The sequence below is a fragment of the Helianthus annuus genome, chromosome 9, assembly GCF_002127325.2.
Source record: "Helianthus annuus cultivar XRQ/B chromosome 9, HanXRQr2.0-SUNRISE, whole genome shotgun sequence".
Lineage (NCBI taxonomy): Eukaryota > Viridiplantae > Streptophyta > Magnoliopsida > Asterales > Asteraceae > Helianthus > Helianthus annuus.
The window spans coordinates 132,871,912-132,891,816 of NC_035441.2; the positions used below are offsets into that span (position 1 = coordinate 132,871,912).

The 19,905-nt window shown below is 37.2% G+C and overlaps 1 protein-coding gene across 1 annotated transcript; it reads left to right on the forward strand.

Moving 5' to 3' along the window:
• Positions 1–396: 396 nt before the first annotated feature.
• LOC110876398 lies at positions 397–1,878 on the forward strand. The gene is made up of 2 exons (XM_022124572.1): positions 397–1,288; positions 1,598–1,878. The coding sequence occupies exons 1-2, from the start codon at positions 397–399 to the stop codon at positions 1,876–1,878; spliced, it is 1,173 nt and encodes a 390-aa protein (XP_021980264.1).
• The last annotated feature ends 18,027 nt before the right edge of the window (positions 1,879–19,905 follow it).

Genomic DNA, 19,905 nt, shown 5'->3' on the forward strand with positions numbered 1-19,905 from the left:
CGTGAATTGACGTGCATGGGAAGAGCGTGTTAACACACTCAAACCTGGAGAGTGCACTAAATAAGAACGTTTAAAGCAAGTTATGAACTTGGCTGAACCGAAGCGAATAAAGTATATATTATAAATGAAATGTTTAACAATTGGTATAAACATTTCAGTTTCAAGATGACGGAAAAGGGTAACAATGATGCGGTGCCGATAGTCACCGAACAAATGAAATAGGTGATTGCCGAAGAGGTAGGAAAGGCAATCGAGAATAGTCTATCCGGTTTTATAGACAAAACCCAAAGTACGGTGCTTTCGTTAGTTGAAGAATGGGTTAAAAGGTTCGAAGACAATGTCAACCTTGTGAAGGAAAAATCCAAAGAATGGAAGAGTTGCTCATACAAAGAGTTCATGGCGTGTAAACCGCCAATTTACAACGGGGAGGTTGACCCGATAATATGCCAAAAATGGCTAAGTGATGTCGAAGGGGTATTTGAAAGGACCCACTGTGATGTAAGAGATTTTGTGGCTTACGGAACGGGTCAGTTAAGGGGTCAAGCCAAGGATTGGTGGGATAATAAGAAGAAGGAGATTGGAGCCGAAGCGGCAAGGACTATGACGTGGGACGAGTTTAATGCACCATTCCTTAAACACCACAGTCCCAAGGCGGTCATCAATAGAATCAAGGAGGAATTCATTCAGTTGAGACAAAAGGGTGAATCAATTGATAAGATCACGGGTATTTTCATGGATAAGCTGAGATTCTGTGATGAGTTAGTGACTACCGAAGAGCAGAAGATATACTACTATTATAATATGTTGAGCGCTGAATATCGGGAGTTCATGACTCCTTCAAAGTACGAGACCCTCACAGAAATCATTAACACCGCCCGGGAGCGGGCGATTGAGTTGAAGAAACAAGTAGAGAAGGGCGAACGAAGGGCGCAGGATGTGAATCCAAGTCCTGCAAAGAAGGCAGGAACATCGGAGTTGACACGAAAGGCTGATGCGAAAGGCAGGTCACCAAGTTGCAAAGTTTGTGGGAAAGGGCACAAGGGTAAGTGCCGCTTCAAAGACAAATCGTGTCCCATATGCGGGAAGACGGGGCACACAGCATCACTATGTTCGGGAAAGGTTTCTGTTTGCTACAAGTGTGACCAACCGGGCCACAAGAAGTCCGAATGTCCGGACTTGGTTGGAAAGAAAGATAACAAAGAATCTCCAACAGAAACTCCAAAGGCGAAGGCCAGATCCTTCCAATTAACTGCGGCTGAAGCAAAGACAGTACCCGATGTGGTCTCAGGTATATTCGGAATAAACTCGATTCCTGCACGTGTATTATTTGATACGGGTGCGAATAAATTCTTTATTTCACATGGATTTGTTCAACATCCTTCATTTGTATTGACGAAATTATCTATGCCCTTAGAACTTGAAATAGGGGATAACAAGAGTTTCATAGTGTGTGATGTTTGTCAAAGTTGTAAATTGATTATCGATGACGAAGAATACTCAATAGATCTAATCCCGAAGTCGATGGGAGAATTCCAAGTGGTTGTTGGGATGGATTGGTTATCCCGACACCACGCAAAGGTCGTGTGTTACCGTAAAGAGATAAAGTTAACATCTCCGAGTGGAAGACATGTTACAATCTATGGCGAGAAAGGAGGAAATCTGGTCATATGCTCAATGTTAAAATCTCAAAAGCTTTTGAGGCACGAATGTAGGGCGTTCATGATATACGTAAATGAACTCGGGAAAGAATCACCGAATATTGGAGAAGTACCGGTGGTACGTGAATATGAAGACGTGTTTCCGGAAGATTTGCCGGGAATACCGCCTGAACGAGAAGTAGAGTTCGAAATCGAGTTGTTCCGGGCGCGAAACCCGTAGCTAAGGCGCCATGCTAACTCGCGCCATTGGAGTTACAAGAATTAATGTCGCAAATTCAAGACTTGCTCGACAAAGGATTTATAAGGCCGAGTGTGTCTCCTTGAGGCGCACCGGTATTGTTTGTGAAAAAGAAAGACGGGAGCATGCGAATGTGTATCGATTACCGGGAGTTAAACAAACATACGGTGAAGAATCGATACCCGCTTCCGAGAATTTATGATTTATTCGACCAACTACAAGGTGCGAATTGGTTTTCAAAAATTGACCTTAGATCGGGGTATCATCAGTTAAAGGTCAAGGAAGAGGATGTACCGAAGACGGCCTTCCGTACGCGGTACGGACATTACGAGTTCCTCGTGATGTCCTTCGGATTGACGAATGCACCCGCGGCTTTCGTGGACCTCATGAACCGAGTTTGCAAACCTATGTTGGACAAGTCAGTAATCGTGTTTATCGACGACATTCTAGTGTACTCGAAAAATGAGGCGGATCACGCGCATCATTTACAGGAGGTGTTAGAGACACTCAGACGGGAAAGATTGTATGCGAAATTTTCGAAGTGTGCCTTTTGGTTACGAGAGGTACAATTCTTGGCCACATCATAAGTGCCGATGGAATATTGTTACTCTGAAGAATCCTTCGGAAATTATAAGTTTCTTAGGGCTAGCGGGATACTACAGGAGGTTCATTCAAGACTCATATGGGGTGTTGAACAGGAAAAGGCGTTCCAAACACTAAAGGAGAAGTTAACTCACGCTCCGGTATTAACGTTGCCAGACGGAGTCGACGATTTGTTAGTCAACTCAGATGCGTCACATTCGGGGCTCGGATGTGTTTTGATGCAACGAGGCAAAGTGATAGCTTATGCCTCGAGGCAACTAAAGGTGCACCAAAAGAATTACCCCACACACGATCTTGAATTGGCGGCGGTGGTGTTTGCATTAAAAATATGGAGGCACTATTTATACGGAGTAAAGTGCACCATATTTACTGACCACAAGAGCTTAAAATACTTCTTCGATCAGAAGGAGTTAAATATGTGGCAAAGGCGATGGTTGGAAACGGTGAAAGACTATGACTGCGAGATACATTACCACCCCAGGAAGGCCAATGTTGTGGCGAATGCTTTGAGCAGGAAAACGGATTTTGTTCCAAATACGAGTGCGGTCGATGCAGCTTGTTGTAACCTCGGGTTTACTTGAACGAATCTGAGAAGCACAAGCCGAGGCGATAAAAGAGGAAAACTGGAAAAGAGAAAGAATTGTTGGCCAGTTGGAAGAGTTAACGGATAATAACAATGGGTTGAAAACCCAGTTTGGTAGAATATGGATTCCTAATTCGTGTGGAGTCAAAAAACTTCTACTCGACGAAGTGCACAAAAGTCGTTACTCCATCCATCCAGGAGCGACCAAGATGTACAATGACTTGAAACAAAATTACTGGTGGCCCGGAATGAAAAGGGATGTGGCTAAGTATGTGGAAAAATGTTTGACTTGTCTACAAGTCAAGGCGAAACACCAAAGACCCTGTGGTAAGCTTCAACCTTTGGATATTCCAGTTTGGAAATGGGAACATATTACCATGGACCTGTTGACCAAACTGCCAAGGACGAACCGAGGATTTGATGCTATTTGGGTGGTTGTTGATAGACTGACGAAAAGTGCTCACTTTATTCCTATACGTGAGACTTATACTTCAGAAAAAATGTCGGAGGTGTATACAAACGAGATAGTGGCACGCCACGGAGTACCGGTATCCATCGTGTCCGACAGGGATACCCGGTTTACTTCAAACTTCTGGCGAGATTTCCAAGAACAGATGGGAACGAAACTTTTTATCAGCACTGCATACCGTCCTCAAATGGATGGGCAGAGTGAAAGAACGATACAGACACTAGAAGACATGTTGAGGGTGTGTATTATCGATTTCGGGGGCAGTTGGGACGTGTATTTACCGTTAGCAGAATTCTCTTATAAGAATAGTTACCATGCCAGTATCAGCATGGCCCCGTATGAGATGTTATATGGTAGAAAATGTAGAGCCCTAGAATGTTGGGGTGAAGTGGGTCCGCGTGAACTGGCCTATAAAGACGTAGTTCAAGCCACTAATGAGAAAATTGACGTGGTTCGAGCCCATTTGAAAGCGGCCCAAGACAGACAAAAGTCTTATGCCGACAAAAGATGGAAACCGATTGAATTTCAGGTGGGTGACAGGGTTATGCTAAAAGTATCCCCATGGAAGGGCGTTATCCGATTCAGAAAAAGAGGGAAACTAAGCCCAAGGTTTATCGGGCCATTTAAAATTATTGAACGGGTTGGCAAGGTAGCATATCGCCTTGAATTACCGGACAAATTGAGTGGAACCGGACGACTGTCCGAACGGACTACCATTCGCACGACGAGCTGTCCTATTGTCTTTAAAGAGATCGATTTCTGTCCTTTGGCTGGACATACGAGTCACAACCGGCAAACCATGGCACATTTCATGTGTCACAACTCCGAAAGTGCTTAGCTGAGGAAATGGCTTATATCCACTACGATGATATCGAGGTGGACAATAGCCTTAACTATGCGGTAAGGCCAATTGAGATTCTAGATCAGAAGGTTAAAGAATTGCGGAATAAAATAATTGATCAAGTGAAGATCAAGTGGGAGCATAGAAAAGGTTCAGATACTACATGGGAATCCGAAGAGGAGATGCGACGTCTCTCCCCAACATTATTCGGTACGTATTCCGGTTTCGAGGACGAAACCATTTTTAAGGGGGTGGACATGTAACACCCCGAAAATATAAATCCGTTATTATAAATACGATGTCGGTAAATAAAAAAAATGAACTAACTAGGAATAAAAATAACCTAGTTAGAGGAAAAGTCTCGTAGTAACATGCTAGTGGGTTAAAAAAAACCTAAAATAAAAACCTGATAATAGATGGGGGACCAAAGTTGTTAAGTTTGAAACTTAAATTATTAAAACAAAACAAAACACCAAACACACACTTTGAGTGTGTGTCTGGTTCAAACAAAACACAGGGGGCGACCAAAGAACCTCCATCAAACCCTAGTTCATGCTAATTGTCCCAAATTGAAGGCCAAATTCAGTTCCAAATCGAAATCCGAGCATAGAATAGTGATCTCCTCTGTAAAGGGGTCATAAGGTATGTAAAATTTCATAGAAAAGTTCCATCTAAATTTCTGGATGAACATATGAATTTCGAAATTAGTGATGCATGATGGTTGCTTGGATGAAATAGGAATGAAATAGCGTCTAGGGATAAACCCTAGTCAATTACTTGTTGAAATTTTGCTTATTACTTGTGAAATTCATAATCACCATTGAAGGTGTTAAGTGGGTTTTGTAGAAACATGTAAAACACTAGGATTATGATTGTTATTCTAGTGTAATTTGAGTTCTATAAAGTGATTTCAGAATGTGATGTGAAAAGTTGACATGAACTTGCTTAATTGATGATTAAATTTTGGTTACATAATTAGTCATGAGCTTAATTGTGAATTTCCAGAAATTATGCCCTTTAGGTGTTCGTAGAAATGCCTAAAAGAAAGCCTAATGTTGAAAATTTGATTTAAAAACGCATACTTGTATATTTTGGCGAATTATGCTTGGAATGCTAAGAAAAGAGTTCTAAACAATACGTGCTTGAACTCTATAGGAAAGGAAACCGGAACGTCGAGCGGACAAGACGGTGGCGACGCACGTTTGAAGGGAATGCTTTGAAGATATGTAACTTGTTTCGTTACATTATGTTAATTTGATATTGTAATCATTCAAAGTTGTGCATTAGAATAAGGATTTGTACTAGTTGAAGTGACGATGATCACTACTTAGTTGAACGAGTCAAGACTAGATTAGAAAACGTTTGGTTATTGTTGAAATGGTGGATTCCATGATTCAGCCAAACGGGTCAAATAATTGTGTGTTGAATTGATACTATGAAAATGTTGAAAGATTCCTTGGCGATTGTAGATCATAAGAGCGTAAACCGTGGAATTGGTAATGATACGCCAATGATCGTAAGCCCCGGAAGGTGGGTAAATACGCCTTGTGGTCATAAAAATATTGGTGGTAGTTTTAGTGCAAAACTAAGCGGGTCAAACGAATATAATAGGGAATTATAGACTTTCAGTCCGTAAACCCAAATTTCGATATGATAATCATGATAGATGCGTTGGTAATTTAATTACGGACGCGTAGGATAAGAATTACCTAAAACGGACACTTAGATAGAAAGTTATGCAAGTTTGAAGTTTGAATTATGAAAAACGGAGCTGGTGCTGGAAATGCAGGTCACAAACCTGCACCTGCTGGAAAATGGGTTCCCCCGCGGCACGCGACAGGGGACATCAAGCCCTGCGCGACACGCGAGAGCGCTCGCGGGGCGCGAAAGATTCAGTTGAATCTGTCGCGTGGTGCGACAGACTAAGTTTCGAAAATTTTTAATTTGTTTCAATTGTTTGATATTAGAACTAGTTTATATGTGTTTTAACATTGTCAAAACTAACATTTGATGTGGTTTTGACATTAGGTGACATAACTCTCACTTCGGATGACGATCAAGCATGATTTCAAGAACCGAACACCACTTTTAAAGCTTCTGCGTTTATCTAACTCTGTTGTAGACAATGTTCATGTTGTAAACACTTAACTTATCGTTTTTGGATGTTTGAAACTAGTTAGTAGTTAACTAGAATACTGTTACTTTGCAAACTTCCGTTTGGTCTAACTTTATGAAATGAAGCATTTTGGTTTTTAAAATGCGTATTTTATATTAAATTCTTAGTTAAATGAGATGGGTGTTACAGTTTCTTTTTCAATCCATGAATGGCTTTGAATTAGTTGTTTGTTACTTTTCATTCCAATGTTAAATCATGCAAGTATAATTCTTTGTTGTAGATTAAGTAGGTATGTAATAATTGATACGAAATTGAAATTATTTCATGATTGATAGAGTGTTTATGCTTCAATATCCATGTTTAATTTCGTTGCATGACAAGTGTTCGATAAAATGCCGGATTGAAAAATTGAGGAAATGTGTTACCAAAACGTGAGGTAGGATCAAATACAAAACAATCTTAACCTAGGAAGTGTAGGAAACTGGGTCAAACGAACTCCGATTAACCTCATTCCAGCGGAGTTAGAACCGGCTCGTTGAATCCTATTCAAATATATATTGGGTTTAGCTTTTAGGGTTTAGAGTTTAACTTTTAGGGTTTAGCTTTAGATTTTAGCTTTAGTGTTTAGCTTTAGGGTTTAGCTTTAGGGTTTAGGGTTTAGCTTTAGTGTTTAGCTTTAGAGTTTAGAATTTAGGGTTTAGCCTTAGGTTTTAACATTTAGGATTTATAATTTAGATTTTAGGGTTTAGCATAGAGTTTAGCATAGGGTTTAGCTTTAGGGGTTAGAATTAGGGTTTAGGGTTTAAGTTTAAAGGGTTAGGGTTTCTGGTTAGGTTTCGACGAGCCGGTTCCAACGTCGCTGGAATGAGCTCAATCGGAGTTCGTTTGACCCGATTTCCTACACTTCCTAGGTTAAGAACATTTTTTACCGGATCTTTACCCACCAAAACATAGATAAAACATTGTAATCAAAAACTAATAATTCGAACATCAAAAATTTCAAAAAGTATTAACAAACTTCAAACATAATCCAAAACAAATGTAAGAAATCAAAACAAAATCCTCGAAACCCAAAGCAAACAAATTGAAACCGACACTACTTTAACTCCTTTCTCCTTTTTCCGTATCCATCTCCAGCCATCCGTTAATCGACATCGATATTCATGTGATCCGGTTCCGCTTTATCATAAATTTCTACATGAGAAAAAAATATATAATGATAAATAAAATGTAAATAACAAACTAAGGATGTGTATCGGTGTTTGTCAAAATTACCTTTTCCAATATCATCAAACTCTACCGAATCTTTGATGTAGATTTTCTTTTTAATTGATGCATGAATCCAATCCTCTGTACATATTAATGCCTCGACAATCGGAGTTGACAAAGAAGTTCGATAAGTATCGACAAACTCTACCGCTGATTTGAAGTCCACGTGTCTGTGGTTAGACACACCCGTGTCCTATTCTTTGCAAAAAATGACTTCAACTTCCCCTTTTCCTCTAAAAATATTTCCCCAATATCCCTCGCAATCGTAAACCTACTAGGCATCTTAAAATTAGGATTAAAACTTTCTATAACCCTTCTAAACCCCTGATGCTCAACGGTTGAAAACGGGACCTCGTCTATTAACACCATCTCTGCTATGGCTCTTCTACTTGCTTTCGCACAATACTTCCATGACTTGACCTCACCACTACCGCCCTCACCATCATCGCCTTTTTTCAAGAAAATATTGCTTTGGTCTTTTAAAAAATTCGGATGTTTTTCACATCTCCTACTGTGTTTACTCAACGCCGATGTGCCATTTTTATACGGGTCTGCAGCCAAATCTTTCGAGCAATGCTTGCATCTTGCCCGTTGTTTCCGTCCTCATATTTATACTTCTCAAAATCAATCCAGACAGTAGATTTTCCTGACGTTTTAGAACCTGTCGTTTTCTTCGTTGTTGTGGTTTTAATTTTCTTTTTCGCAGTTTATTTTTCGACATTCTGTGACTTCCTCTTTCCTCTTCCATGAGAGTTTTCGTCGCTTGATACATTCTCGATATCGACATTTGATGACTCCATCTATAGTTTCTCATAAATAACGATAAGAGTTAGTATATAGATAAACAACGATTCTGATATACTATATCATAAAACTCAGTTTGACTTCAAAAGTAAAATCAATGGTTTATCACAAACATGAAATTGGCCGCGACTAATTAAAACAGCTAAGATTCTGATATACTATATACATGAAATTGGCTGCGACTAATTAAAACAGCTAAGATTCTGATATACAATATACATGAAATTGGCCGCGACTAATTAAAACAGCTAAGATGGCTGGTTTGACCAGTCCGGCCAGTTGGAGAATTCAAGAAATCAAGGTATATGGTTTTTGATCTAGACTGAATTATCCTATGCATTTGTAGGTGCATCATCTAAGCATGAAGGAAGGTCTATACTATATACATGCATGGAAGTTCTATATAAGCATTTAAACATCATGCCGGCAATCACCTCTACAGGTATTCATCCCTTTTAGTTTTTTTTCCTTTTTGTTATTTACACTTTTAGATATAAAAGGGGTACGGGTTCTGTTGATGATTCAAACTGTTTTACACTTTTAGATATAAAAGGGATACGAGTAGCAGGGATGGACTTAGACATGGATACTAATGGATACACAAACGTTGATGATTGAAACTGTTTTACGTACCTTGACGGCTCGGCTGGACGATTTCTTTTGTTGTCAGTCAATCTGCAGGTGCTGTTTAATGTTTATAACTTTCTGTATTCACGTTTTTTATGCAGCCCCACCCCCAACCTTTTATAGTTTTTTTGTAAAATTGTGTTTAGGTTAATTTCAAAGATAAATGAATAAAAATAAATGATAATCCTATCTTTTATGCAGTAGGGTCGTAGGGATTGTATTTGTTTTAGAATAGGAATTAGGAGACCAATTTTGCATGACTCTATCTTTTATTTTCAAAAAAAAAAAAATCGTGAAAATCTTGTTGCTTACATGGGTATAGGACACAAATTTTGCATGAGCATATCTTTTATTTTCAAAGAGAATATGCAATGGTTTTAATATATCTTTTATTTTCGAAAATTTATCACTTGGTTTTATTATATATTTTAAAAGCCTAATTATTATCACAATAAAAATTGTTATACGGTTAAAGTTTTTTATATATCACTTTATCCGATAACATCATGTTATCTAGTATCGATTCGTATTTAAATTTGTTATACGGTTTAATTTGTTACGAACTTCTTACTTTTTTACTCGAAATTATCTAATATCGATTCGTCATTCGTATTTAAATTTGTTATACGGTTTCAGTGTTTTAAAATTAGGAAATAAACAATTGAAATGCGATTTCACATAATTCAAAACTTAATCGAAACCGAATCAAATGCATTGAATTCAAGAACACAATAAAAATGTCAAACAAAAAATAAAGCCTTCGTCTTTGGATTCTTTTCCATCTTCAGCCATAACCGCGCACGCTAATTGTCATTATGTTGGCTTGAACATGTACCGGGTCATTCTCGACATCTTCTAATATGTTTTAGCATTGCCACTTTTCCGTTTTTAACCTTGTCTGTAGCGACAACCATCGCGCAGTGCTTGCATCTTGCCTTAGCATTACCATCCTCATCAACAAGCTTATCAAACTCGTCCCAAACATTAGTATTCACTGTGTTTCGATTTCAAACCATCTAAATATAAACAACAATATGACATGTGTATTAAATATAAAAAACAATTTCATGGAATTAAATATGACATGTGTATCTTCTATTGATTTAGGATTTGTATTGCTTACCTCGTCAAGGAACAACCCTAGCTTGATGAATGAAAAAGATGCAGCACAACAGATCGTCTAATACTGTTAATTGTTATGCATAAGTTTCTATAAGTTGTTAATAAGATTAGATATATAAAGTAAAGGTGTTCTGCATATATGTTTCATTCGGTATTGGGCCTAAGCCCAATGAATAACCTGCATGTTATTAGGAGATGTAAAGTTATATTTTAAAATCGGTTCCCATTTCCAGTTTGGATTTTCAAGGGAAAACTACCCGGAACCAACCCGACCCGATTACACAATGAATAACAGAACCGACTAAGTAACCGACCTGCCTAGGTTCGGGTCGGGTTATGTATATTATCGGTTCGGTTCTCGGTTCTTTTAGGTCCTGACCTAAATTTGCTCACCCCTACTCTGGTATGCTCCGTTTTCACCTATAGTCTCTATATTTCTAAAATTACACCTATAGCCCCCAACTTTTTCACATTCATTCTCAGATAGTCCCTGAAGTAGATGAGAGTTAGTTTTTGTTGTTGAGTAGGTGTAATGACTAAAATGCCCTTAATGTAAAACAAAATAAATTAATTCAGTATTATATATATATATATGAATATATATGGGACCCACTTCATATAATATTATATAATCTCAATTCATATATGCCTGAGAATCAGAATTCCAGTCCGAGTACAACATTTACAGTGAACACTCCATTGTCCGTTAGCTTTGTAACAGATATTAATGTTTCGACCCATTTAGGTAATGTCAATTTACCGTTCTAACAGTCCATCATCCTTAATTTCTATACTTTTATTTATGTGTTTGTATACATATAGGAAACCATGCATCTTCCAGTGGTGTTCTAAGAAACTTTAATAATAAATCACCATCAAATTCAACATTAACAAGCATGTCAAAGGGGAAGCGTATGTTACAAAACATTCGTCGAGCTGTAACACCTATACCTATGGTTGACTTGATAGCAAAGGTTGATAACAACGTTCCTCACGTCATGTGGAACCCTCTAACTGGTGTTTCAAAAGGTATACTTGACTTTTTTTTATTTTCGCTGCAAGTTACTACTTTTTTAAATTATTTGTTTGAGAAAATATTATATTAGTAAACTTATTTATTGCATCACAAAAAAAATACATACAGATTACTTGGATCATGGTGACCAGATCATAGTATGTCAATCATGTCATGCAAAGTTATGGAAATCTGAGGCCGACAGGGGAGAAAAGGAGCCAAACAAACCGAACTTTTCTATTTGATGTGCGTATGGTAAAGTTTTGTTACCTGACTTCAAACATCCTCCTCATATTTTGAAAGACCTATTTGTTGGTGGTGATGCTAAAAGCAATTTTAAAAAAAAAATATTCGCCGATATAATTCGATGTTCTCATTTACCTCAATGGGAGGTAGGATTGACAAAACTATCAATCGTGGAAACGCTCCTTATGTCTTTAGATTAAGTGGTCAAAACTATCATACAATTGGTAGTCTTTTACCAGTTGACGGAGATGTGCCAAGATTCAGCCAGTTGTATATATACGACACAAATATTGAAATATTCAACCGGCAAAATGTTATTGGGTATGTTTTTTTTAATCTCAATTTTTAGCGTTACTTTTAAAATAAACTACAGTAGTAATATATTGACAAATGTTTCATATTGAACAAATATCAGGTCTTCAGGTAGTTCTTATTCATCCACCGGAACATCTTAGGATGTTGAGATTATCGAAGAAGTTACAAAATGTTAGACTCTAATAATGCTTTGGTTAAAACACATCGCCAAGCCAGAGATTGTTTTAAACCAAATCCTCATATCGACCTAAAGCTATGTCTTATTGGTAAGAGATCAAAAGATGGTAGAACTTACAACCTACCTCAAGCTTCAGAAGTTGTTGCAATGGTTATTGGAGAACTAAATCAGGCTGTTGAAAATCGAGATATTGTTGTAAAAACAAAAACAAGTTGTATAGAGCGTATTAGTGAATTACATCCATCATATCTTTCTATATAATATCCTCTGTTATTCCCGTATGGAGAAGATATGTATAGAGTAGACATGCTTCATAGAGGTCTTACCCCAGACACCAAGAGCAAGCGACCACTGCGTATTATGCGTGAGTTCTTTTCTTATAGACTTCAAGACCGTGTAAACAAATTTTCCATCCTTCATTATGCAAGACCACTTTTCCAACAATTTGTTGTTGATGCTTACACTATGATAGAGAGTGAGCGGTTGTTTTACATACGATGATAGCAAACTCACATGAGATCTGATACTTTGCAGAATATACAAAATGCAAATAATGATGGAAACAAAGATATGTCTAAAATCGGATCACGTATATTTATTCCTTCTTCTTTCACCGATGGTTCTCGCTATATGATGCACAACTATTTAGACCCAATGTTTTTATGGTGATTTCTTCATTACAATTACATGTAATCCAAAGTGGCCTGAAATCCATAAGTTTTTAAAAGATACCAGTATATGACCTGAAGATAGACCAGTCTTTTTGTGTCGAATTTTCAAGATCATGCTTGATTCCATAACTAAAGACCTTAAAGATCATAACTTACTTGGTAGAGTTAACTCTGGTATGCTTCTTTTCAATTAACAAGTAGATAACATTTTAAACTTATATTCATTAATTTCTGTTATTATGATTCTATAAATTCTGTTATTATAAGATTTACTTATATATGTATTTATAATGATTACCCATTATCTAATCTGCTATTGTAGTTGTCTATACCGTTGAATTTAAAAAACGTGAACTCCATCATGCGCATATTTGTGTATTCATGCATCCTGATAGCAAGATAGCGTCTGTTGACCAACTAGATCCAATCATTTCTACCGAAGTTCCTGATAAAGATGAAGATCCCGAGTTGTATAAACTGGTGGCGGACTACATGATTCATGGTCCATGTGGTGTTCTGAACATGAATTCTCCTTGCATGGTGGACCGTAAATGTTCCAAAAAAAATTCCGAAGAAGTTCGCTAATGATACCTGTTTGGATAAAAAAGGATTTCCAGTTTATTGTAGAAGAGATTCTGGATTATTTGTTGAAAAATCCCGTCTCAAGGTAGATACTCGATTTGTTGTTCCATATAGTAACGTGCTAACGTTGAATGGTGTAACCAAATTGGTTTTATCAAATATTTGTTCAAATACATTAACAAAGGTCCAGATGGAACTACTCTTAGAGTTGTAGCAAGTGACAATAATGATGACCAGGAACCCGTTGTGGATTAAATAGAAAAATATTATGATTGCCGATACATTTCTGCATGCGAATTTGCATGGGGAATTTTTTCATATGACATTCACTATCGATATCCTTCAGTAATGCGCCTGTCTTTTCATCTTCCTGGTCAACAAAATGTAGTTTATGGTGCAGATGATGACATTGATAATGTTCTTAGCAAACCATCTATTACTTCTACTATGTTCTTATCTTGGATGAAGTGTAACGGAAATATACCTGAGGCACGTCAGCTAACTTATGTTGAGTTTCCATCAAAGTTTGTTTATAAATTGACTTCTCGAAGTTGGCAAATAAGGAAAAGATATTCTTCAATCAGTAGGATTCATTTTGTCTTCCCTTCAGCCGGTGAAGCTTATTATCTACGAATATTGTTGAACAAAGTAAAGGGACCAAAATCATTTAAAGATATTCGGACTGTCAACTATCAATTATATCCTACGTTTAGAGGTGCATGCTATGTGTTTGGCCTTTTGGATGATGACAACGAGTATATTGAAGTGATTAAAGAAGAAAATGTTTATGGCATCATTTCTTATCTACAAACTTTATTTGGAACAATATTGATGCCAGGTAGTATGTCTAGACCTAATTTTATATGGGAACAGACATGGAAATATTTATCAGATGACATTATATACAGACAAGAAAAAGAGTTAGATGTTGAAGGTATGTTTTCATCATTATATCGTAATATATGAATTTGTTACAAAAAGATGTTTTTATATTATTTATATTTTTTAATTGTTTCAAACAAATGTTGTGGAGTAATAATTTTTTTTTTTAATTTTATATTTTTTATTTACAACTTCTTACATGTTATGCGCATATTTTTTTTTTTTTTTTTTTTGCAGATTTCATTATTCTGGCGCTCAGATTAAGAATTTTGCTTTGTTAAAAATTGAAAATTTCTTACTTCGTAACAACTCCGCGCTGAGAAACTATGCAACAATGTCGTATCCAGACGACGAATCTATTTCTTCAGCTAATAATCGTTTGATTAACGAAGAGTTATCTTACGACAATACTACGTTGGAAGATGGGTTACGTTTTATGTTATTAGCTTTAACTGATGAACAACGATAAGTTTTTTACGTAATTACGGAAGTTGTTAGAAGAAACAAATGGGGGTGCCTTTTTTCTTTATGGATATGGTGGGACTGGTAAGACTTATCTACGGAAGACATTATCGTCAGCCATCTGAAGTAAAGGAGAAATTGTATTAAATGTTGCATCAAGTGGTATTGTGTCTTTGCTACTATCAGGAGGTAGAACAACACATTCTCGATTTGCCATTCCTTTGAATTTAAATGAGGATTCTGTTTGCCGCATGAAACCTGGTACCGAAATTGCACATCTTTTAAAAATACACAGCTTATTATTTGGGATGAAGCTCCAATGATTCACAAACATGTATTTGAAGCATTGGATAGAACCTTAAAAGACATACTCATGCCTGATTGTTAAGATAACGTATCTTTACCTTTCGGAGGAAAGGTAATTGTTTTTGGCGGTGACTGTAGACAGATTCTTCCAGTTGTTCCTAATGGTTCTAGACAAGACATTATTAATGCTTCTTTGAGTTCATCAAATATTTGGAGCAATTGCAAATTACTAAAGCTAACAAAGAATATGAGGTTAACTGTTGGAATTGATGAATCTGATATTGAAAAAACAAAAGAATTTGCAAAATGGCTTTTGGATATTGGGAAGGCAAGGTCGGTGGTCGAAATGATGGTGAGGCTGTTATTGATATTCCCGAAGAACTCTTGATTACTGATACCATGGATCCAATTGGTAGTTTAATCAACTTTCTGTATCCTTTGATACTTGAACATTTCAAAGATCCAAACTACTTTCAAGAAAGAGCTATACTTGCGCCAAAGAATGAGATTATTCACGAAATAAATGACCTTTTGTTAGCATAGTTTTCTGGTGATTAAAAGGAGTATCTAAGTTCTGATTCGATATGCCAATCTGAGAATGTAAATGACCATATGCGACACCATGTATACCTCCTGACGTTCTAATTGGTCTTAAACTTTCGGGTATGCCGAATCACAAATTAGTTTTAAAAGTTGGTATTCCAATAATGCTTTTACAAAACCTAGATCAGAAAAATGGTCTATGTAATGATACAAGATTACAGGTCGTTACACTTGGTGATCGGGTTATTGAAGCAAAGGTCATTTCTTGAAGTAATATTGGAACTAGAACTTTTATTCCACGAGTAAATCTGTCACCATCTGCCAAATGAATACCATTTACGTTACAAAGAAGACAGTTTCTAGTTTCAGTTTGTTTTGCCATGACAATAAACAAAAGCCAGAGGCAGTCTCTATCGAAGGTTGGTTTGTTTCTAAGGCAGCCTGTTTTCACTCATGGACAACTCTACGTGGCACTATCAAGAGTCAAAGATGGTTTAAAACTTTTAGTATGAGATGCTGATGAGAAGATTATGAATAAAGCAACTAATGTTGTATACAAAGAGATATTTACAAATTTATAGGTTTCTTGTTTTACTTTTATTTTTCTAAAATTGATTGTTTTAAATTATGTTTTATGATATTCATTTGTATTCTTTACTTCTCAGTTTTTATGTTACATTCAAAGTTTAACAAATCCAAGTTAAAACTTATACAGTAATCTAAATAACACATAAACAACCACATCTTAGTTTATAAGTATATATGAACATCAATAACCATTTATCAATGATACCGCTAGTACTTCTATACAAAATTATGGTATCCATCACAATGATCTACTATTGTCTTTAATGTTAAACTAGCAACCAACAAAAGAAAACATCATAAACAGTACTAACATGTCCACAAAAAACCATCATACCAGTACCACAAAAGTCATTACTTTATTTATGCATATACCTACACCATCAACGTCTAACCTTACATGTCATGCTTCATTCACTGCATCCACATGTGTTAAGACGAGTAGATTTTCTGAAGTTACAAAACTGAAATGCAGTATGTCACCCGTATTAAGGCCATTGGCTTTCATGAAAAGCGGCCAAACTTCCATCGCATACCTTACACCTTCTCCGTTCTTCTGCAGTTTAACATTCTTCACGATGGTTTTCCCGTTCATATTCCTCACATTTAACTGATGCAGTTTATTTGTTAGTCTGCCTCTCTTTACAACGTCTGCAGGTAATCGCTGCATGGATATAAGAATTAACAAGTTTATTAGCCGTACGAATGTTGTAATATTACTGTGTATCATTAAATAACAGAAATGTCATACCATGCGACATTCTCCTTTCCATGTGAATTCATACTTATCACTTTCTTCAACATCATTTGGGCGTGCAACACGTTTTCCTTCTACATCGCTTATGTTAGGATCGGAGGCTATCATGATTGTGTTTGTTTGTATAATTTGAACAAATCAATAGAAATGAATAGAGTTTAAGTGCAGCGGAAATGAACAACAAACTTTGTAAACACAATCAAAGAGGAAGACAATTTTGATAAACATTTGCTTTTCATAGAATCAAAAGATTACAAATCAAAGCAAAAGATTACAATGCAGGCTTACAGACTAAACTCCCCCTCGGCCTGATGCTCCAAGGTTGATTGCACAAGATGAAAGGATTGGACTAGAGGAGAAGATCCCACTCAGTCAATCAAATGTAACAGTACAGAGTACTACTCCATTTATAGGCAAACCAAACCACTGAGGCATCTCAGCTGACGTCACCATGAAAGTGACATCTAACAAACTAACAAACTCTATCTACTGTTCTTTAACAACTGACCATACAGACGCTGATTACTTTCTAAACACTGATATATAAACACTGATTCTTCATTCCACAGATGTAGTCAACCACTGTTGTTTGAGCATCAATGCTTTCTTCAAAGGATGACCAGACCTTGAATGGGCAGTGCTTTAATTCTTCAGCAGTGCTTGGATTCCGTCAGTAGATTGAGCTTCAGCCTTTAAACTTTGTCAGTGCTTTGGCTTAACAGTAGTTTATAGGATCAGCAGTTGTAGATAAGGGCAGTACTTGGAGCATATCAGATGTTGGAGTCACTGTCAAGGGGAAAGCTTAATGTAAACAGCTGCTTATGACTAATCCACTGTAGTGATCCGATTTTGGCTTTCATTATCTGTTCCTCTGGTAGGGTTCAATCCCAACAATCTCCCCCTGGAACAGATAATGCCAAAACCCTTCATTATTCTGGATTTTTATTTCTCATCAGAAGTTCCTTAACTTGTCTTTTAAATTCCACTTCAAAATCCTTGGAACTTGAGTCATCCTCATCCCTGCACAGTGTAAGTTCAAGGAGATCCTGTAGATCTTCAACACCAAGGCCTAGTGCTTGTTTCCTTGATATGTACTTCACTTCACCATTGGATCTGAGCAAGGTCAATACATGGGTCTTTTGATCAGACATCCATTTTAGTACTTTTGAATCCAATGGGTTTCTTGGGAGAGATTTATTCACAGATGAGTTTGGAGATAGTGGCCTTGTGAAAAGTTGTGAGCTTTCAGCAGACATTTGTTTGAAGGCCATTTTGATGACATCATTTGCTGCAGCTACATCTTCTGCAGTCTCTTTTTCAATCTGCTCTTGCCTCTTCTTTTGATCTAGCTCAATGGCTGTCATGTCTGCTGAAGTGTTTGGTGATGCAGGTTTGGTTAATACCTTTTTGACAAGGTTTTGAAGTTTCACTGAGCTATCTTCTTTTAGATCCATTTTCTTGATGGCTTCTGTAAAGTACTCAGCTTCTTTTTCTTTTTCACTAGTCAACAGTTTTCCTTTTTCTTGGTTTTTCTCAAGGATAGGGTTGTCTGCTGATGTGAACAATGGTTTAAGAGCATTAATCTGCTGTTCTAGCTTTTTGTAGTCTGGCTTGTTTGGAGTGTCTGAGACTGTTTTCCTCCTTTTCCTAAGCCTTTCATAAGCCTCATTGGTATACTGCTTTGTCCATTTTGCTATGGCTTCAGCAGTATCCACCTTAGCATCCACCAGCTCCTGCTTCTTTCTTTTGTACTCAGATATAAGGTCAGTAATGAGTTTTTTGTATTTGTTCCAATTTGGAGCTGTCTTCTTCTTTCTTGGATCATTTTTAATCCTTTCAATTCTGTTTGCCTCATGCTTTAAAGCAACTATTGGCTATTCTTCAAATTGTTTTTCTTCAGCAGGATAGAATTTTTCTTTCATGATGTATGCAAGATATTCGTTTCTCATTTCTTTTCGTAGATCTGCTTTTTCTTTGCTCAGACCTTGTGCATAGTCTTCCATCTGCTTGGCTTTAGTGAGCAAGATTTCCAATTTTTCAGAAATGGCTTCGTCACTTTGACCTTCACATTCAATTTTGGCTCTTATCTTAGCCTGCCTTGCTTTGAGCTTGAGATATTCATCCATATTTTCTAGGACTATGAAGCCTATGAGAGAAGGAAATCTTCTATTTGAAGGATCATCCTCGGTTTAGAATTGTCTCATCTCATTTTTTGCAGCTTCCAGTTCCAGTGGATACTTTGCAGCAATAGGATCATATTTGTCCTCATTTGCCTGAGTAGTTTTTCTTTTTCTGGTGTAAAGCCTTTTGGAGAAGAGAATTTTGGTTGTGATGTGGAAATATTGAGAGCAGTGGTGGATGGTTGACTGACAGCTGTTGGAACAACTAGTGTTTCACCCTCTGTTGTCATTACAACTACTGATGTGTCAGTAGGTGTCTTCTGCTTTTGAGAAGGTGTTGAAATGGCAGTTGTTTGAGTGGTGGAAAGTGTCTGACTAACAGCAGTTGAAACAACCGGTGTTTCAACCACTGTTGTCATTACAACAGATGTTGTAACATCTGTTGCCTTCTGCTTTTTGGCAGGAGGAGATGTGATCATAGATGATGGGGTGGCTGTTTTTGGTGGTGAGTTTGGTTTTGGTGGGGTGATGTGATCATAGATGATGATGGTGGTATGGCAGTGGTTGTGTGTGGTGAGGTGGTGTGTGTTGATACAGCAGCTTTAGTCTGGCTATCTTTTTCAGGTTCAATATAGATACCATCTTCAATTCCCTTCTTCTTCTACTTGATTTTCTCCCCCTTTTTGGCATTATCTGGAATGGGTTCATTCATGAAACGGACAGTGGGAGGAACTTTTCCAGTGGTACTTTGGATGTGAGCCTTGATAGCTTTGATGTCTGACTAAGTATCTTTAAACCTTGACTCCACCATGTTTGTCAGCATTTCTATATGTATTGCATGCTGCTGATCAGCTATTTGTTTTTGTTTTTCAAGCAGGGGTTGGAATACATTCCATAGCTCATCTGCAGCAGG